The following is a 21,668-nucleotide window of genomic DNA, read 5'->3' on the forward strand; positions in this document are numbered from 1 at the left end:
GGGAAGTTAACAGGCATCTCAGAACTTGGTTTGACTCTGGGAACCATAATAAGGGTTCATGTGACAGGCCCTCAGCTAAGCACTGTGTCTATTTTAATGCTCACAAAAACCCTATGGGAGGAGAAATGATCCTTATCTCCATTTTATGGAGGAGGAAACCAGGGCTCAGGGATGTTAAGTCACTTGAACCAGGTCATCAGGTGGTCCGTGGTGGGGCTGGAGTTGGAACGCAGGCCTGCCTCTCTCCACAGCCCACTCTGGTGTGGTCCAGGGAAAGAAAGGACCCGGGTGAGGTTGTCCTAGCCTCTCCATCTTGAAAAAGAAGAGAACATACCTTTCTCCTTGTCTCCCTCCACTCTTGGGGTTCACCAAGACCAGCAGGGGGTGGGTACCCGGGGTGGGGATGATCTTATACTTAAAAGGCAAAAGAAAAAGAAATTAGCTCTGTTTCAGCCAATGGGAGGAAAGCGATAAGAGAGGATGCTGAGATAGCTTCCTGCAGAGGTGGCTGGGAAGCAGTTCCAGGCATGGAGGAGAGGAGGGCAGGAGGCAGGAGGTCCATTGGCTGAGTTTTCTGAGGGATGAAGCAGCTGAGTGTCTCTAGCCTAAGTGGCCTTTAAGGACTGCTCACGCTGACAAGGGTTTGGAGTCAGGATCAGACATGGGGCAATGGCATCACAGCTTCAAATTATTCAACAATGGTGTGGTATTGTGCCTGCAGGACAGGATTCGATTTTGTGAGGGATACGATGGAATGTGATCTTAGAAGGCATGAGCTTCTGGTCCTACATCTAAATAAAGTCACAGTCATGAAGTTAACCATTGCTTCTGCCCTGGCACCCTCCATATCCACGTTTCCAGCCCCAATTTTCCTCCTGAGCCCGGGTTCCACATTTCTCACTGTGCAGGGGGTATCTCCAGCCAGATGTCTTACCAGAACACGCCCCAAACCTGACCTGTCTTCATTCCCTATATAACTGGCCCTCTCTCGTGGTTACTGTTACTGTCCATTCAGTCAGGCAGGGAAGCCCCTGTCCTGCCAACGCTGCTCCTGGAATGCCTCCTTATCCCCAGAAGCTGCCACAGAAGCCACACTGCCCCACGTAGCTCCTCCCCAGGACATCACTAGTCAGGCCACTCCTGCTCAGACACCTTTGTGACATCTTGTTATCTGGATGATAAAATCCACACCTCCTCACCTGGCAGGTGAGGCATTTCAGTGTAGCCCCTTCTACTGTTCTTGCTCGATTACTCTAACTCTCATCACAGTTCCAGCCAAGCCCAGCTCTTACCCTCTAGAGAATGAATTTCCACCCTGTGTGGGGCTGCTCATGCTGGTTTCTTCTCCTCCTTAATGCCCCGAAAGGCCCCCTTCCTTCTTTGCTACCTTTTAGAAGAAACCTCTCATCCTCAGGGCCCAATTTAAGAACTATTTCTTCCATGACATTTTCCTTGATTACTGCAATGAAAACTAGTTCACTTGAAGCATATAATATCTTCCAGATTTCTCTTGTTATTGTTTCTTTGTATGTGTTTTTATTTTTTATTTTCACAGCTAACTGTCTCAAAACATCAACTGGACTTGAAATGCCTCAGCAACAGGGTGGGTATGTGTATAACCCTCCTATCAAGGGCTCTGCTGCCCCAGATACAAGAGTGGGCACTGGATAAATACTTGTGGCTTCAGTAAAAGAGCACATGGATACAGAGACAGGCAGCTCTGCTCCATATCCACTATCCAGTGCCTGCTTTTCCAGATCTCAAGCTAAAAATTCACCAAACACTGTGCCGTAGTGTGGGAAATGGACAGCAGCATTCTTTATATATTTTAGGTATTTTCTCATCTGCCAACAGTAATTATTGTGTGATACCTAGAAGTATCTTGGAGCCTGAGGAGTAATTCTTTACCTCTAGGGGTGATATTCAAAATGTCTAACAACCTGGATAGTACAGGCACTGCCCAATCAGAATAGATGCCAGCTAGAAACAACTGACATACCTACATTGTGTGTGTGTGAGTGTGTGTGTGTGTGTGCCCCATCCAACTTTCTCTCTTTCCCATATTAAGGTTCTGGCATCCTTATCACATATGTTTTACACTAATCTCCATGTTCTCACTGAATCTTGGAACATCTCTGGGAAGTGTGCAATGCAGGGATTTCTAGGCCTTTTTTCAAACAAGGAAACTTAAGGCTCGGAGGCAGAGGAGGAGGCCCCTGTGTTCCATTTCCTTTTCTAGCACTCATTATCTCACTAGACGGCCTTTCTTGCGTTCCCTGGAACTTTGTGAAAGGCACAGAAAGAAGTTCATTGGTGAATCCAAGCAAAAAAATGAGTTCTTAAATATACATTCAAGGATGAAAAAGAACTTTTGGATCTGGTTAACTCTGTTTTGGCAGATCATATTCTGGAGACAGCTTGGCAGTCTTGGAAAACCCAATTGTCTATTTTTAGGCCACATTCTTGTTATTACTCAGGAGGTGTGCATGTTGAAGTTTTATTCAATGTGTTCCTAAAAAGATGCTACAGCCAGTTTGGGCAGCCATGGGATAAACCAACCTCCCTTCTCACCACTTGCTTACGATGCAGTGGTCAAAGGTAATTCTGGAGGTGGAGATACAGTCTCTTGTGTGATATGATGAAAAAGCAAATGGTGAAATGTGTTTCTCTAGAACCCAAACCCTGTCCTTCCCTCCACAGCCTTGGGCCAGCTTAGAATGAATGAGTGGACTCAGGGCTTGCTGAGGTACCTGCATGACGAGTTCACCCTTGGTGGACACACTACCATCAGGCTTTCCATCTTGCCTGTCCTGTGAGAAGAGAGAAAAGACAAGCATCTTTTGAAAAAAAATATGTATGTTATTAAAAAAAAAGAGATCAGAAGGAAAAGAAATGGTTAATATAAAGAAAGAGAAGTGAAAACCAGTATAGCGTAGGGAAGCATTTTTCAAAGTGGGGCTTTGGACCCGAAAAAAGAAATGCTCCCTTTGGGTTTCTCTAGGACTCTCCAAGCCTTTGTCCTTGCTAGTCCCGACTTTAACTGCAGGACACTGGAAGGGACACGGGAGAGGAAACCCTAAAGCAGGCAGAAATTGACTTTGTTGATATAGAAGCTTAAAGGTTTCTTTTTTTGCTTTTTAGGGCTGCACCTAAGGCATATGGAGGTTCCCAGGCTAGGGGTCCAATCAGAGCTACAGCCACAGCCACAGCATCCGAGCTGCGTGTGCAACCTACATCACAACTCACGGCAATGCCAGATCCTTAACCCACTGAGTGGAGCCAGGGATTGAACCCACAACCTCATGGTCCCAGGTCGGATTTGTTTCTGCTGTGCCACAATGGGAACTCCAGAAGCTTGGAGTTTTGAGAAGCAACATCTCAGATGTGACTTCTCTGCTCAGAACTATCTAAATGATGTGATACTGAGGAAGTCATTGGTCCTGTTTTGTATTTTTCCCCAATGTTCATTGAGGGAGGTTGAGGTTTATTGAGGTTTCTGTCACAGATAGTAAAATGCTCAAATCTAAACCTGCAGATCCATTAATTTCTGTACAGGTATATGCCCTTGTAACTACCGTCTCTTCTGGCATAACTCTGTTTGGATTCCTGCTATCACATCTGTTTTGCAGCTTTTGTATTTCATATTAATGAAATCATAGATTTTCTGAATCTAGGTTATTTTGTCCAGGATTATATTTTGAAGATTATCCATATTTTTGCATCTAAGCAGTTCTTTTCCACTGCAATGTAGTATTCCATTATATAAATAGGTCTCTACTTATTTTTCTCTTGACAGTGGTCATAGATTGTTTCTGTTGTTGACTGTTATGAATAAAGTTTATATGAACATTCGTATACATGTCTTTTGGTGGAATAAATGCTCATCTGTCTCAGGTAGACACACAGGAGGGAACTTGTTGAGTCAAGAGAGAGTTTCCACTGTAGTGGATACTGCCAAATGGTTTTGGAAAGTGGTGGCTTTTCCCTTAGGTTTTCTCATGAGAAAGAAGATGGTCAAACCAAGGATGAGATATGAGGAATCACTGGAATTTAGCAGCATCTTAAGTTGGAAAGAGAACAGTTGAAGTGTTTGGCACTTGCTTTGAAAGAGGGGTCTTTAACACAGGTGACTGAAAAAGTCCCAGGTGGGGACAAATGGAGTTGCATTTCACAGTTTTCATTTCTCCGAAGCCTGGGGCTCACAAGGCAGAGGGAGGTCCAGGTTTGGAGTAGCAGGGACAGGGAGGCCTGGGAAGCCTGGCGGTGCACAGGTGGTGACTGAGGTCCCTCGAGCTGTAACTTGCCTGCAAGGTGCTTTCCTTGATGGGCCATTTCAGAGCTTCTGGGAGTTCACTGGATGGGATCATTTTAGTCAGGGGAGTTTTCCCTCACAATCTGATGGTACCGCACTGACCTCTTTTAAACTTGTGCTGCAAACACAAATCCTCAGAGTTGTTTTGGAAGCCCTCTGAGGGATGTGAATGTCTGAACGCTACCTTCATCTGAAATGTGAGCTGGAGGAAGACAGAGCCCTGGTGGGGCGGGGCAGGGCGGCAGCACTTACCCGGGTGATGGGGCATATTGATGTGGGAAGCAAAATATGGTCTCTGAGTTCCCCGCCATCACACAGTGTCGACAATTCGCATTTGCGATGGAACTGGAGGGAGAGAGGAAGGGGAGAGTAAGTGAAAGTGATCAAGGAAACATCAAGTATGAAGGTGTACAGGTTACCAAGGAGGCAGACGCCCTGGGGCGCCTCCAAATCCTGATGCACTGTGGCTTTGGCAGTATAGCAGAGAGAAAGAAACTGTGTGTGTGTGGTGTGTATAATGTGTGTTTTTGTGTGTGGTGTGTGTGTTTGCATGTGTGGTATGTGTGCATGGCATGTGTGGTGTGTGTCTGTGGCACGTGTTGTATGTAGGGTGTTTGTGTGTGTGCGGTGTGTGGTTGGGGTGCCAAGTCTGCTGTGGGCAGAGAAAGGAGACTGAGCGCTGCTCATGGCAGCTGAGCGTACTGGCCTGTGGCCTGTCAGTGCAACGCCCCCATGTGGATGGCAGAGCCTCTTGGCTCTTTGACCCCTAGGCCCCGAGATGCTGAAAGGGAGGACATCATGTTGAACAAACTCATGAGAGGCTGGAAGTAAACCCCATGACTCAACCTGTGCATTTTAGAGTTCTGCCGCCCGATGTGGAGACATGTCCTTTTGGAGGCTGATACCTGGCCAAGGGGACAAGCCTTGGCACCGAGTCCGCTTTGGAAGGCAGGTCAGACAGCTCCAGCTATCCAGGGAGGAGGCGGATATCTGCTGCAGCTGGTGGCAGCGGGCACAGGCCTCTGTCCCCAGCAGTGGGGCTGTGGTCAGGAGTGGTCCTTCCTCTGGTGCAGGGGTTCTAGCATCTAGTTCCTCTCCTGTTCTGTCAATGCCCCAGCCCCGGGTAACAGGTGGGCAAAGATAGTTAATGGTCCAGCCTGCTGTTTGCAGCTGTCTGGTCACAGAGACAGGATTGGCCTGCTTCTTCTTAAGTGGCCCTGGGGATGCCCTCTCTCTGAGCAGCTGAGACTTACTGGAGGCAGTCAGACTTAGGGCACTGAACAGGGGCTCCAGGCCCCCTCTCTAGCCTTGCCTACTTAGCTCTGTTTGTGCCCTCTGGCAGGATGTCCACTGCTGCCTGGCTGCAGCTCGAGCCAAAAAAAACACAAAAAACAAAAAACAAAAAACCCACTGAAAAGAAGCAGGGTTGCCCTGGGCACCAACCCACCGTCATCCGACACCACACGCAGTGCCGCGCATTGACACTCTGGTAGCACTTGATACTTTTGTGGCACCGGTCACACTTGACGGAGGAGTTCCCTTCCACCCACGCGTGCTGCATCACCTGCAGGAGGGAAGGGAAGGATGCCAGGGAAGGCTGCAGGGCCACGTCCAGGGCCCTGGCCCCGGGGCAGAGGCTCTGCAAGGAGCACAGGAAGCGGGGAGGCCAGAGAGGGCTGTTTCCTGTTTCGTGGATGCGCTTTGGGATGCTGCGCTACTGCTGCCTAACCTCTGTCACGCTAATCAAGGTAGATGAAAAGCCACTTTGCCTGCTCTTTGACTAGTTCTTCTCCCCTGGCAGTCAAGCCTCTGAGCAGCGTGTCTCGTCTGGCAGTCCATGTGTCTGTCTTGCAGAACTCTTTGCAGAGGGATATGCTTATGTGTGCCCTCTTCTGGAAGGCAGCGTGATGCAGGGAACCACGGGAGGGCTTGGGCTGCAGACAAAAGTGGTTGGAGTCACTGATCTTCCACTTTGCAGCGGGGTGACCTTTGGCCAGTTCGTGGACCTCTGTGAGTCTCAGGTCCTTCACCTGTAGAAACTAGCATGATAAGCTCAATCTCTGGGTTTGCTGAGGATTAAATGAGACAGCACATTTGGCACAGACTTCCTGGCAATCCTGGCTCTTGGGAGGTGCCCCTGATGGGAAACTCCCTTCCCCTACTATCTTCTATGGTCCAGTGCCTCTAAGCCTTAGAAGCCCCTCAGGACCACCTAATGCCCAGCCCTCACTCCAGACCAAAGACATGAGAGTCTTTGGGGATGAGATCCACCACTAATCTGTTTTAAAGCTCCCTGCATGATTACAACGTGCAGCCAAGGTTGAGAAGTGCTCTGCAAGGAATTAGAGGGAAAGCCCAAAGGAGCCAGTGGGTGTCACCAGCTAGTGGCTTTCATCTCTGTTTCCTGGGACCTGCTTCCTGGCCAAGGAATGCCCCTATGGCAGCCCAGGAACTCGGGAAGCAGGTGGGAATGTGTGTGTATGTGTGTGATTGTAAATGCAAAGTGACCCACGACACCAAATTCTGGGGGCCTGAGCCCTAGTTAAGACCCCCAGGAAATCTATAGAACTTCTCAAAAAATCTTCCACTCAGATCGCCCAAATAGCAGAAGGGGTGGATATGGACTCCAGGGGAACGTGAGGGCAAAGCCCAAAGTGCCAACTACAAGCACGATATTAAAAACACATGGAGTACCTGCAGGATATCATTCATGTTTGTTTAGATGAAAGTTTTAAATTACTTATCAATTAAGTTACCGTGTCCTTCTTCCAAAAGGGTTTTGGTAAAATTGTTGCTCTAGAAAATGTGTTGCTTTTATTTTGTGGTGTCTCACCTGCCGTTCACCCCTGAGGGCATAAACAACTTAGATTGTTAAGAAATTTGTCATCTCCATGGTCACAATGAATTTGCTCCAAGATGTTATTATTTCCATTTTACAGAGAAAAAATATGAGGCTCCAGAGAGGTTACGTGACTGACTCTAGGTTCAAAGAATGGTATGTGTCCAAGCAGGGACTCAGGGCCAGGTCTTCTGACTCCAAGTCCACAGCAGTCTCCCAACCATGCTGCCTTCTCCATTCTTTTCTGGGATCAGAAGAGATGGTAGAGGATGCAGGTGGTCCCTGGAGACTCAGAAGGTCATGAATGTCTCTGTGGCCCCTCAGTAGTCTCCCTCTTTTCTGAGTGTGGCAATGGCCAGAGTGCGGCTTGGGGCCTGAGCCCAGGATGTGCACAATATGTGGTGAAAGGCATGGGCATGGAAAGGCGTGTGTATGGGCGTCGGGGTGGAAGGAGTAGATAAGAGGCCATGTGGCGTCTCACGGGCATGCACGCGTGTCCCTGCAGGTGCCTTTCTCTCTGGGTCCTTCTGGGGAGGGCTGGATACCACCCCCATCTGCTAGCCATCTCCTGACTCAGATTCCTCAACGGGGTCTTCCCTTGGCAGGAACTTAGAGGGCCCTCTCCTGCTAATTTGAAAAAAAGTCTATTTCCAGACTCAGTGCCTGGTACCGCCCAATGGCTGTATGGAAGAGAAATCTGGCAGCCATGTCCAACCTCTTTCCCTCTCTCATCCCTTCATCCTCATCACCAAGTCCTGGTGCTAAGACCTCCAAATTATCAAACTCTTTGTGTCCTCTACCTTAGCCAGAGGAACAGTCAAAACATTCAACTGGCACGGCTGGGGGACTCACTCAGCACACACACAGCCAACCCTGTGCTACTGTGGACACATCAGAGCATAGTGGGTGAGGGCAGACCCCATCCCGGTCAGACCCCAAGTGCAGCACTGCCTCTTGCCTGAACTGCAATTAACCCAATCTCATCTCTTCATGTGCTCAAAACTCTTTTTTTTTTCTTTTCTTTTTAGGGCTGCACCTGAGACATATGGAGGTTCCCAGGCTAGAGGTCTAATCAGAGCTACAGCTGCTGGCATATACCACAGCTCACGGCAACGCTGGATCCTTAACCCACTGAGCAAGGCCAGGGATTGAACCCGCATCCTCATGGTTCCTAGTCAGATTCGTTTCCACTGCACCACCACAGGAACTCCACTCTTCAGCGGCCCTTTAGCTGCATAGGTAACTCCCTCCCAACTCTTTAGCTGACCTTACAAGACCTCTGCCAGCCTGGATCTCACCAGTTCTGGAGCCCATCTCCTGCCACTTCCTTTTAAGCATCCTCTCTCCCAGTCACACCAAACTAAGTATAGATCCCACAATAAGCCATGTCTCCACGCCTTTACACTTAAGGCTTCTTCAGCCCAGGGTGCCTCGTCCTCCTCGACTCCTTACGAACTCCTCCTGATTTGGGTTCAAGACACGACTCAAATGCCACCTCCTCTGTGAAAGCTCCCCTGCCTGTCCTGCCTTGGTGCCTCACCTGTATGTCCCCCACAGCCCTATTGCTACCATATATCTCGCCACTTTGTGCTGTGCTTACGTGCCTGGCTCCTCCCACTGGGCTGCACAGTTCGCCAGGCTGAGGACCACCATCACCTTATAACCTGCAAACCCCCTCCACAGGGCGGGCACCAAGGAGATGCTGAATGGATTGATGGATGAACAGGATGGATGAAGTGTGGTCCTTGAGGCAGACGAGGGACTGGATAAAGCTCCCAAGGCCCCTTCCTGCCCAGGAATCTGTGGAGATGGACATGTCACCCAGGACACAGCATGCAGTAGAACCAGGCAATAGGTGTCACCAACCTCGCCGCCCCTTTTGGTTTTTGAGTACGTTTTGACACACCCAGGGATGTTTTTGGATACACAGCGTTCATGGACAGTGTATTTACAGTCTGAAAAAAATAGAAAAGTGTCTATGAGTGACCACCTAGGAAAGGTGAGCCGTCCCCCCACCCCCAACTCCAGTGGAGGCCCATGGCCAGGCCAGGGCAGGGGACGTATGCAGCTGGCCCTGCCTGATGGAAATTCCAGGGGTGCTCCTGCGCCCTCCACCTGGCACACTGCCTTCCCCCTCTGGCCGTGAATGCAGCAGGAAGGTGCTTTCTACTTAAGGGGCATGTGAGGACTCAGCCCGATGGCTCCACAAAAGCCACAGGGTGAATGTCCAGATGCTGTGGAATGGATGCCAAGGCCAGGGTCTTCCTGACTCTGGAGAGAGGCAGGCCTGGGCCTCACCCCTGGCTCTGCCATTTGTAATTACCTACATGATCCATCTAGCAGACATTCCTTCACCTCTCTAAAATTCAGGGTTTTCTACCAAATGGGAATAAGACGACCCCTCTTTCTCTTTGTGGAGCTTTTGAGGCATTAAATGAGATCTCTGTGTAAAGCACCACGTGTCTGAGTCAGGATAGCTATTCGACAAATTACCACTGTTGTTACTACTCACTCCTATGCCAACAGTAGAGGCCCATAGGCCTGGAACCTAATAGGGTCGATAAAAAGTGGGTGAGAGGTGGATTTGAATGGGTGCCAGCAAGACTGCTGGGCCCTTTCTTTAGCCTGCTTCTTTTGTCTGGTGGACACTGGGCCCAACTCTGCTAAGATGACTCTCTGGCCGAGGTCACCTGCTGCTGAGTTCCTGTGGGCATTTCACCTGTGAGCAGGTGAAACACTTTGGTGACCAGCCCCATACCTGAGGGCCCTCCCTGTGGCAGCAGCTGCCCAGTCCCTTGTGGCTTCAGGCTGAGTGCTTGCTGTCTGAGTCCAGAGGTGCTTGGCAGGAGTCTGCACCCACAGCCCTGGGTCCTACAAAGCCTTGCTGTGGCTCCTCCCCCTCCTCCTGCTCCCCAAATCCACCCTGCTTTCTTCCTGTGCCTCCATCTCTTTCTTATGTTCTCCTTTCCAGTATCCCTTCCTCCTTTCCCACGTGTGGTTTTTTCCTCCTCTCCAGCCCGACTCTACTAAATGGATCATAAAGAGAAACAAATGGATACTTTTAATTTCCATTGCATTTACAAATATAGCTGCTTATTAATTTTTAAAGACCCAGGTTTTTCTGACCATTCAAAACATTCACTAGCAAAACCCTGCTGAAATTCATATGAGGTGCTTTTATTTATTTTTAATTTCTTTTGTCTTTTGTCTTTTTAGGGCCATACCCACAGCATATGGAGGTTCCTAGGCTAGGGGTCAGTTGGAGCTGTAGCTGCTGCCTACGCCAGAGCCACAGCAACTCGGGATCTGAGCTGCGTCTGCAACCTACACCACAGCTCATGGCAATGCCAGATCCTTAACCCACTGAGAGAGGCCAGGGATCGAATCTGCAACCTCATGGTTCCTAGTTGGATTCGTTAACCACTGAGCCACGATGGGAACTCCTGAGATGCTTTTAGTTGCATGTGAACTTTAATAACTTTTTTCTAGAGAGTCAGTGGCCCATAACAAGACTCTAAAAGGACAATACTTCTCCATTTAGCTTGGGTAGAACAAACACAGTACATGGAGGTCTGGCTTTACTCCCTGCTATTGGAACAATACGGGATGGTCCCTGGAGCTAGGAATCAGAGGTGCCTAAACTTTCCTGGAAATGGTGCAACCATGGGCAATGCAAGATAGTTTCTGGTGAAGAGGGGTTTGAAGGATGTTTACTCACAAATGCAGCACAGGCCTTGCTTCCGAACGCCTACCAGCATAATGTGGCAGAAGTTGCAATAGGTTGGTTTCTTGAAATGCTTCAGGGTCCAGGCATGCCTCCCATCCCCCTTGGAACCCTGCAGGGACAGCAAGGGACTAAGACACTGAGCAGGCAGCCCCACATGGGCAGAACCAGTGGCTGCCTCCTGTATGTCCTCTTTTTACCTAAAAAGCCTCTTCTCATATTTGGAAGACAGTTATTCATTTATTTTGCTGTTGCATGCATTCTTAATAGAAATGCAAATCAGAACAAAATCCTTTGTATTTTCTAAAAGAAGCAAATATTAAAAATTAGGAAGATCTGAGTGGAGTATATGAGGGCAGGGCAGTATAAAATAAGCCCTCTCCTGCATGGCTGGTGAAAGTGGAAATCAGAACAAACTTTCCTTCTTTCTTTTCTTTCTCTCTACTTCCTCCCTCCCTTCCTTCCATTATCTATCAATCACCTAATCTATTATCAATCATTTATTATCTATATATCCTTTTTTATAACCTTCAACCTATCCATTTCCTTTCGTGGATTCGATCCCCCAAAAATCATTTCTGAAAGATAGATGAGCATTTTTGTGCTCTGTCAGGTATTTAACCCAGCATTACTTAAAATAACAAAAAGCTGAAAATATCCTAAAGGCCTCAAAATAACCAAAAGGTTTATGGTACATCTGTATGATTTCATGTTAAGTGGCCATCAAAAAGATACTTATAAGAACATCCCATGGCTTGGGAATGTGTTCATGATATTGGTCCTAAGTGGAAAGAGCAGGATGTAAATCTGATGATATGTTATGATCTCAGTTTTATACAATAATAACTTGGATGGGGAAAAAAAGGTAACCAAACTATTAACAGAGGTGAGTTGTAGCTAGTAGCACTATGGATTTATTTTATTCCGTAATTTCTCCTTTCTTCTATATTTTCCAAATTTTCTACAGTGAGGATATACTAGTTTTATAATCAGGAAAAAATTAGCTTAGTAAAAACAATGCACTCCTCTCATCAACTTTCTGTACACAGATAAAATAGCAAAGTGACAGACACAGAGGGAGAGTTAAGCCATTTCCTCTGGCCTTGGCTTGGAAGCTAATTCATCCTTATCTACCAGATAAGCCACACCTCGTATAGTCACACACTTCCCTGGACAACCAAAGCTCCCTCTTCCAGCCCGTGGGGGCATTGGAGGTTGTGGTTTCTGTAATATCCCTCTACATATGGTGTCTTTGAAACTTCATCATAGGCTCCATCAAAGGAGTAACTCTCGGGCTGGTATTAAGGGCAGTACAAAGTACTGTAAGGTAGTAAGACTTGAGAGTCAGGTACACGGAGTCCAATGTACTGGATTGAAATCCACTTCTTACTCCCAGGCCCCTCTGATTTGGGCTGGTCATGGCAGCCAGATCCATTCCTGTGCTCAACCAACTCCTGGGCTAATGGTCTCTAGAGAAGCCCATGTGCTTTTTCAAATGCTGGTCTCCCCTGGGGGCCAGGATAATAAGCTCTTTTCCTCTTACTACCTCAAACCCTGATTTTTATAGATTCAAACCTTTTAATCTTATGGTTTCTACTAGAGTAATTGGGGTCACTAATTGAGTAACTGATTCATTAAAAGATGGATTCATTCATTCCTCTGTCAAACACTGACCTCAAGGGCTTTTTTTTATAAAAATTAAATGAAATAATATAGGTTAAGCTCCTAATCCAGTGCCTGACACATTGTAAATGAAAACTTTCATTAAGTTCCTACTCTGTGACAGACAGAAGGGGACACAGAAATAAGTAACATGTGCTTTCCTATGTGTAAGGAGGTAGATCTATGCCTATTCTAGAAATGAAGAAGCAGAGACTCAGAGAAGTTATCCCAATGGCTAAGACCACACCGATAATAAGTGACCAAGCCAGTAGTCACACTGGGGCTCTTGCTGGCCTCTGAGCCCATGCTCCTCCCATGCCTTTCCTCCACAAACCAGGGTTTTCCTTCCTGGACAGAAGGGAAATTACAGCACTCCTAGCAGACCCAGTTCCTTCTTCATATAGCCCAAAGGACATCATTGGACCTAAAAATACCTTTATTAGCAAAATCAGTTTCCTGATACTCCCTTTCTCAGATACAATTTTCATAGGTATAGGGTAAGAAGCAAAGGGACTTTGACTTGGGATAAAGCAACATTTCTGCTTGGGTTATAGCACCATCATGTGGCTCTTTTACTTCTGCATGTTGGAGGCTGCAGGGTGTGGGAGTAACCTTCCCTAAGCATGCCAGGTTTCTGCTGAGGCTGCAGTTTCCCTGGGAGATAGACTGTTTCTCATGTATCCCATTCAAAGATCCCCAGACTCTGCAGTGGCCATGTGTGGGATTTGAAAAAGCCAAACAAGGAGTGAGACATTTAAGACATCAAGGAATACTTTGTCTAGAACCCCGATTCTTTAAATATAAGAACGTACAATTTAGTGCATATTTTCAAATAAACACATAAAACTTTTGATTAACCAAATTTGCCTTTCATTCACATTTTCCTGAAGTAAAGTATGGTTTTCTACAATGCATGTTTTCAAATAAATGCATACACACACACACACACACACACACACGTTTTGTCTTTTTAGGGCTGCGCCCATGGCATATAGAAGTTCCCAGGCTAGGGGTCGATTTGGAGCTGTAGCTTCCTGCCTACACCACAGCCATAGCAATGCCAGATCTGAGCCATGTCTGTGACCTACACCACAACCCACAGCAACACCGGATCCTTAACCCACTGAGCAAGGCCAGGGATCGAACCTGAATCCTCATGGATCCTAGTCAGGTTCGTTAACCACTGAGCCATGAAGGAAACTCCAATGCATAAAAGTTTTGATTAATAAAATTAAATTTGCCTTTTGTTTTCATTTACCTAAAATAAAGTATGGTTCTCTATGAGGTTGATTTGGCATTTGGCAGGGTGGGGGGGGGGGAAAGACTCTGGGGAGAATGTTGAAGAAATAGTCTCTCTCTCCCTCTTCCAGCCATAAAAAAGTAGATCCCGTCCAAGCAAAGAGGTGGTGGCACTTTGAACCCAGCAAAAGTCCAAAATAGGAAATAGAACTAGAAACTGGTTCCTTGTGATTAAAACACCCCATCTCTATTCCCACATTTGAGAGGAAAAATGATTATGCTGGAACAGCACTCAAGCAGAACTTCTACTTTGATTCAGGTTCAATCTTGAGTCTTGATAACAGAAAATATGTGTTACTTATCTGCATACCCTCAGGTCCTAGCTCATGTGGGCTCTTGTACACAGTAGGTACTCTGTCTGGGATCATGGCCTGAGAAGTCTGCTGTTGCTGAATATGAAGATGGCCTCTGGTACTAACTAGGTGTGCGCCCATGGGCAAGTGCCTTACCTCTCTGGTCTTTGGTGTGAAAAATGAAGGGGGTAGACTAGTGATCACCAAGGTCTCTTCCGGCTCTGGCCCTCTAGGGTCTAAGGAATCAGAAGGGAGTGTGTAGATCCTGGTTTACTGACTTCTACTTAGCACTTAGAAAGAGTTGGACATGCTATGAAATAATTGAAGGATTCTTAGTCCTTGAGAGTTGGGCATGAAGGCTCAGCTTTAGTCCTGAATCACACAACAGTCAGATGGACAGATCATGGGCAACAGCGTCAGCTAGAGGCTAACCCAGCTGAACTGCCTTTTCTGTTCTTCTCTGCGACATTCCAGCAATCTCAAAGAGCTGTTGTCATACAACCTGTGTGACTGTCTCTGGTAAAAGCTAATGTCACCAATTGTCCTTCTAGTCCTAACCTTTCCCACCTCATGCATGGAAGCTACCTTTCATGGCAAATAAGCAGATTAGGTCAGGCGCCAGTGATTTCACATTAAGCCTCTACATATATTCCCTACTCTGATCAAACTGGGAGGATTCTTTAATACACCCTAAACTTTCTTTCACGTGAGTCTTTGATCAAGTTGTTTTCCTCGCCGCAAACTCTCTCTTCTCTCAGACACATCATACCCATCCTTGAAACCCAGATCAAATATCCTAGGTCCTCCCACTTGGTCCTTATCTTAAGAATGGGATGTCAAAATCCCACACATCATTCAGAGCCAGGCCAAACACCCTCTGAGGCTTCTTCCACTGGTCTTGCTCCTAAATGTGAGAGGTTAGAAAGTGCAGATTCTTTGGAGTCAAGAACAAGTACACGCTGGCTCCTACTTTTGCTCTTCAGGCTCAGAATCAGTTTTCTATCTGTATAAACGGGTAAAAGAACATCTACCTTATCTGGCTGTTTCTATTGTTAAATAGGCTATCATCACTGAACACCCGCTGCTTCACAACAGATCAGTATTTTTTCCTTCCTTTCTATCTTTCCTTCCTCCTTCCCCAACTCGTTTAGCTTTTTTAAACCTAATTTGTGAAAAAGATGGACCTCTTCCTGGAGTATTTTTGCCCTTTGCCTGGTTGAGCGTAAGTTTCCAGATATTCATTCTGGAATGAATATTTGTGTCTGTGTCCCCTTGCAGCCCTCAGAAGAGTATCTTTATTAAGTAATAATTTAGTAAATATCTGTCAAGTGAATGAATATCTTTCAGGCACTACTAGGTAAAAAGAGAAGACTTTTAGGGTGGTCTAGAGCATATGGGGTGTCCACTGGGAAGTGCTGGGCAGAAGACAAGGATATTAACTTCCACGTGGAGTCTGATGTTTCTCAAAGGCGAGTGATCTCTGAACTCAAGCTTGTGACTTACAGAGTCGTCCATGCCCAAGAGGACCAGCAATGGGATGGTGGTCATCCCTCCGTGGACCCACTCCTGGAGAGACACAAAGCCATCCCGGTCGTAGTCCATCCCTTGTAACATCTCCTTCAATATCTGTGGAATCCATAGACCAGCGATTGTCCACGTGCATCCTCGACTTCTCAGTCCACCTCCCCACCCGCCCTCTTCTTTCTCTTTTCTCCTGTGTTTTTTGGCTTGTGTTTTACCCCTTTCCCCTCAGGTTAAGAGTGAGCAGAGCAATGAGGGAGTGAATGGGAGTGAGGAGAACAGGGGTCCAGGCCTGGCTCTGCCTAGACCTCACTGTGTGACCTTGGGCAAGCGGCTCTGACTCTTTGGGTTCTGCTTTGCTCATCTGTAAAAATGGAATTAGGATGGCTGTTTGCAGCACTGTGGCAAAGATTTGAGAAAATGTAGATAAAATGTCAAATATAATGTACTGACAGGCGCCCCCAAATGTGATTATCATTGTTAATATTACCTGGTGATGGAAAAAAATCTTTAAAAAGTCCTCCTAGCTCTAAATTGTCTAATCTGTGAATTTCCCATTATAAATGTTTGGCTCTAATGAAAAGATTAGGGGATATTATTAAGTATCATTATTTGAGTTAGTCTACATATGCTTTTCCCTGCTACCTCTAATTTGTCCCCTCAGAGAAGTGGGAAGTCAAGGCGTAGGACCCCAGAGAAGCCACCTGCAAGATGAGTCTGGGGGAGCCTGCATAGTCAAAATGTTTCCAAGTACCCACTCTCCTCTTAGAGGCTCACTTAAAAGATATCTCATGCTTCTGGAGACTCACAGGCCTTAGCTCCGTGGGATCCCACTGGAGGTACTGGGCAATGTGCAGCATTTGGTTGACAATTCGATCCATCTCCTAGAAAACACCAAAGGGAGAAACCAACTGAAGATGTGTTTTTCAAGAGTAAGACTTGAAATCAAACCCTGTGGGAAGATGGGCAGGGCAGGGTGTGAGAAGGAGCTGGTTCAATATATTGGCATTTTATCAAGCGCTATTTTGTTTTCTTCTCTTTATTTCTGCCTGGACCACAAAGCTTACAAGAGAGCAGTTGCTCACAAGAAGCCCAGACAATGGATAAACCAGGGGTAGGCAGAAAGCTCACTGAACAGTGACCTCCCTCCAGACCCATCTGGACTCACCTTCCTTATTCTACTCTGTGCTTCCACTTAGCATAAAAAGCCAGTCCCCTTTTCTCTTTCTTTGTGATTATAACTCCTACAAATAACTTACAAATCAAGGAATTTCTTTCTTCCCTCTTTTCCCCCACCTCATTCCCATAGATTTAGCAACTTTGGATCCATCTATACCCCCTGGAGTTCAGTTTCAGTTGGATATAGGGCCACTGTGTTGGTCCTTTCTCAGGCACTCAGATTCCTTCTGGCATCTCCTTTGTTTCCTTTGTATCAAGTCCAGCCCAGGGCCCAGGGCTCCTGGGATAGGAAATTCATGAAAGGTATGTTTGCCTAATGAGTGAGCCTTTTGTTTGGTACCAGCAAACAAAAGGCCTGGCTCCATCTAAAACCTCACAGAATTGCTGGATGCTAACAAATCCGTGCACTGAGAATCCCACTGTAACACACTGGACAGAGGAGGCATTTGCATGTCTTGAGTGCCGTCTAAGATGCTCACAGTACGGTTGATTTGGCGACACATGTTGGAAAACTGAAGCAAGGTTTAAAGGGTACTTCTACTAGGTAGTTATTTCCACCAAAACATGCAAGCTAAAATCCAACAGGGGTTTACAGAGTTGTATTTCATAGATATAACCCATTGCAAAACTGCAGATGAGGCACTTCTGTAAGGAAGTGGGCAGAGAGGTGGACAGAGGGCTCAGCACAAGTTCCAATGGAATAAAGCTTGTGAATCTTGTTGGGGCCAAGATACAATGTGAGGGAACAGTGTGATTCAGGAATTAAGAATGAGACTCAATCTTGGGCTGTGTAAGTAGGTGGGCACTTTTAGGAGGCAGAGTGGGCAGATTTCAGCAAGGACTAGTTCCCCTGAGGTCCACCCTAGTCAGATCATGTGTGGATACTTAAAGGGTCACGGAAGGGTGGGTTCAGTTATATGTTATTTTTTTTTTTTTGGTCTTTTTGTCTTTTTAGGGCTGCACCCACGGCAAATGGAGGTTCCCAGACTGGGGGTCTAATTGGAGCTGTAATCGCCAGTCTACGCCACAGCCACACCAGATCAGAGCCAAATCTGCAACCTACACCACAGCTGACAACAACGCCGAATCCTTAACCCACTAAGTAAGGCCAGGGATCAAACCTGAGAGCTCATGGTTCCTAGTCGGATTTGTTAACCACTGAGCCATGACAGGAACTCCATATTTTTTTGCTTTTTTTATTTATTAAAGTATAGTTGATTTACAATGTTGTGCCAATTTCTGCTGTATTCTTTGCTATAGCAAAGCAACCCAGTCATACATACATATACATTCCCTTTCTTATATTATCTTCCATCATGGTCTTTCCCAAGAGACTGGATATAGTTCCCTGTGCTAGACAGTAGGACCTCACTGTTTCTCTCTTCTAAATGTAATAGTTTGCCTTATGCCTGTTTTAAGAATGGCACTGACAAATAAGAGCTTGACCAGAGTGGATATGTAAGCCAGCCTTATGAGAAACAGGGTAGAACATTTGAGCTTAGAAAAGATTTTAAAGAAGATGAGAGAATATCTTCAAATACTTGAAGGCCTATGGTGTACAACTGGTACTCCCCTGGTTAGCTGTCCTGGTCAGCTACAGAAGGCAAAAGTAACCCATAACCCAGGAGATGGAGGGAGTGAGGAGCTGAGAGGGTTGGCCTATTTTGACTTCACCACTGGGTTGGGGGAGGAAAGGGAAGAGCAGAATCAGGATTTTTTTTTTTTTTTGGTCTTTTTGGGGCTGCACCCAAGGCATATGGAGGTTCCCAGAGTAGGGGCCCAGTCGGAGCTGTATCCACTGGCCTACACCACAGTCACAGCAACCTGGGATCCAAGCCGAGTCTGCGACCTATACCACAGCTCTCGGCAACGCCTGATCCTTAACACGCTGAGAATGGCCAGGGATCAAATCTGTGTCCTCATGGAAGCTAGTCAGATTCATTTCCGCTGAGCCATGATAGGAACTCCAGAATCAGATTTTGTACTGAAAATTTCCCTGGCCGACTAGAGATGCCTTTTGTGCTAGAAGGATGCCCTCTCTAACAGTCATTCCCAGAAGTGAAGTGGCAGTTTTAAGGTAGTGGGTGAACTCTCCATCACAAGGAGGCTGGACATCCAACTGCCCAGGGGTCTTGGTGGCAAGCTGAACGAGAATGAACAATTTTGAGACTGGCTTCAGTCCACCAATGTCACCTTTCAAATAGATCCTGAATTTAACCACTTCTTACCACTGGCACTGCTGCCACCCTGGTGCAAGTTACTATAATTTCTTGTCTTGATTATTTGAATAGCCTCCCAACTGGTATGCCTGCTTACATGCCTACAATCTAGACTCAATGCAGCAGCTAGAGTGATCCTATTAGGACCTAAGTCATGCCTCTGCTCAAAATCTCCAGTGGTTCTCCATTTCTCCAGAGTAAAAGAGAAAAGCCTTTCAATCACCTGTAAGGCTTGGTAAGGCTTTGCCAACACCCTGTCCCTTCTCATTACTTCTCTGATCTCATCTCCTCTTACTCACTCTGACCTCATCTATTTACTCACCCTGCTCCAGTCACTCAGGCCTCCTGGTTAATCTGCTAACATTCCAGGCACCCTCAGGACATTTGCACTTGCTGTTCCCTCTGCCTGGAAGATGCATCCTCTGGATATCCCCACGACTCACTCCCTCACCTTCTTCCCATGTCTGTTCAGATGTCCCCGCTTCAAGGAGGCCTTCCTTAGCTCCTCTAGCTAAAACTACAGCTTCTTTCAACTCTTCCCTCCTTTATTTTTCATCTAGCATACATCTCCAACACCTGTTTGACTATGCTTTTCAGTGTGTGTGTTTGCACTAGAATGGAAGCATCATGAGGGCCCGGATCTTTGTCACTTGGCTCTCTGATATATATCCCCAGTGCTTAGAACAGTGCCTGACAGATCCTAGATACTCAGTAAATATGTGTTCATCAAATGCTTAAGAGTCTGTGATTCTCTGATGGTTCCTGCACATGACCCAATCCACAGCACTGTAACATGGCTGCAGGGATCCCATAAAGACAATCTGGGGTTGAGAGGGAACCTGGATGATGCAATTGGTCTAGTGGACTAGTTCCCTTTCTTCCTCCCTCTGATCTGACTCAGCCTCATGCACTTCAAGCACAGCCTTTCTATTAATGAATCCCACCTCTGACACTGCCAGTTATGAGGACAGGGCTTATCTGATTCTATTTGCCTTCTCCCTTCTGCCTTCTTCCTTTCCATCCTTCTTCTTACCCCATGACCCCTGACCTATCCCTGCCTATTCCTGAGGGGAGGTGCCAGTGAGACTCAGGCTTTCCCAGGTACAGCGGGATGGGATTGTGAACTCAGAGCAGACAGAACCAGACTCCTAGAGCTGGTGTCCCGGGGTATGAGAGGAGGGCAAGAGTGATGGCAAAGTATGCCAGTAGGTACTGGCCTTCCTCCTGCCCTCTTGTCCTGGTCTCGCTGCCTCCCCACTTCCTACCTCCTCCACTCTGCTCCTGGGCTCCAGCAGGAAATTGCAGGGGGAATTTCTGAACCAACTGGGAAGTTAAACTACATGATATGTTAAGCACATCCCCAATCTGAGATTTAGTGATCTGGGGCTTCTGGAATGAAAAGGCAAGTTGGAGTTCACTCTCCTCTGGGCTGGCTCCTTGGAAATACAAGGTAGCAGGGGTTCTACTCATTTTGGCAGCCCATATTGAGACACTGCTATTTCTATGAAGACAGCACTGAGAGTTTTCAGACTCCCTTCACCTGCTCCCCTCTCCCCCAGCCCTTCTCGGATCTTGGAGGGACATTTGGAGAGCTTACCTCTTGGTCCAGAAGCCCGTTCTCATCTGAATCATAGAGACGAAACATGACTGCAAGAAACACAGAGGTGAGGCTTGAATTGTCTTCCAGGCACCAGGGACAGACCGAGGCTCTGCTGCTGCCAGGATTTAGATCAGTTCTGACCATCACTGGGGCAAAAACTGTTGTAGCCAGTTCACCTGCCTTCCTTAGACAGAGGGTGGGAGGAGGGAGGAGAACCAAGCCCCTTGGCTTCTGGGACTGTTTAAGCAATAACTCTGTGGCTGATGAAATCTGGGTAATGAGTGTGGTTCACTCATTCACACCTCTCAGCATCACTGAAACACAACTCAAGGTAGGTAGTGGGGCAGTCACCAGAGTTATAGATGGGACATTGCTTCTACTCCACACAGAAAAGGTACAGAGTTAGGTTCAGATCTTGGCATTGAATAAGTCATTTAACTTCTTTGGGCTCAATTTCTTCATCTGTGAAATGGAGATCTTATTAGTTTCTTTATCCTAAATTTTTTAAAATGACACGTCAAATCTATGGTGTTGGAATGTAGAAAGCACTCAAGAGATGTTATTTAATTTTCATTCATTCATGAATATTTATATATGGCATTTAATATATGCAGTGTACTATCCTAAGCATTTCTTCATTACTTATTTTTATTTTTTATTTTATTTTTTGTCTTTTTAGGACCATACCCATGGCATATGGAGGTTCCCAGGCTAGGGGTTGAATCAGAGCTGTAGCTGCTGACCTACACCATAGCCATGGCAATGCCAGATATGAGCCAAGTCTGCAACCTACACCACAGCTCACAACCTACACCAGATCCTTAACCTGCCAAGTGGGGTCAGGAATTGAACCTGTGTCCTCATGAATGCTAGTCAGATTCGTTTCCACTGAGCCATGATGGGAACTCCGATCACTACTTTTTAAATCCTCAATAATGCTATGAAGTAGATGCTATCACAGAAGCTATTGTAGTTCTTTTTCTAAAACGTGAACATGCTATTCAGAAACTTCCTCTATAG

General features: G+C 46.6%; 1 protein-coding gene across 14 annotated transcripts in view; it reads right to left on the reverse strand.

Annotated features, from left to right (window-relative positions):
• Nucleotides 1-21,668, reverse strand: part of DGKG (diacylglycerol kinase gamma) — a 226,673-nt gene that overhangs the window by 112,244 nt on the left and 92,761 nt on the right. For 7 of the 14 annotated variants that reach the window (XR_002337783.1, XM_021070008.1, XM_021070016.1 and 4 more), the window contains 9 exons: nt 20,646-20,695; nt 16,460-16,534; nt 15,633-15,755; nt 10,870-10,987; nt 9,018-9,106; nt 5,760-5,876; nt 4,565-4,657; nt 2,751-2,810; nt 335-414 (listed from right to left, as the gene is read on the reverse strand). Coding sequence is in view for 13 of the 14 variants with exons in the window: in XM_021070008.1 (XP_020925667.1) it covers nt 335-414; nt 2,751-2,810; nt 4,565-4,657; nt 5,760-5,876; nt 9,018-9,106; nt 10,870-10,987; nt 15,633-15,755; nt 16,460-16,534; nt 20,646-20,695 (805 nt within the window). In the remaining variant the exon portion in view is untranslated. The remainder of the gene's footprint in view (nt 1-334; nt 415-2,750; nt 2,811-4,564; nt 4,658-5,759; nt 5,877-9,017; nt 9,107-10,869; nt 10,988-15,632; nt 15,756-16,459; nt 16,535-20,645; nt 20,696-21,668) is intronic. The other 7 variants (XM_021070009.1, XM_021070010.1, XM_021070012.1 and 4 more) reach the window with 4 other exon arrangements.

Source organism: Sus scrofa, chromosome 13, assembly GCF_000003025.6.
Source record: "Sus scrofa isolate TJ Tabasco breed Duroc chromosome 13, Sscrofa11.1, whole genome shotgun sequence".
Lineage (NCBI taxonomy): Eukaryota > Metazoa > Chordata > Mammalia > Artiodactyla > Suidae > Sus > Sus scrofa.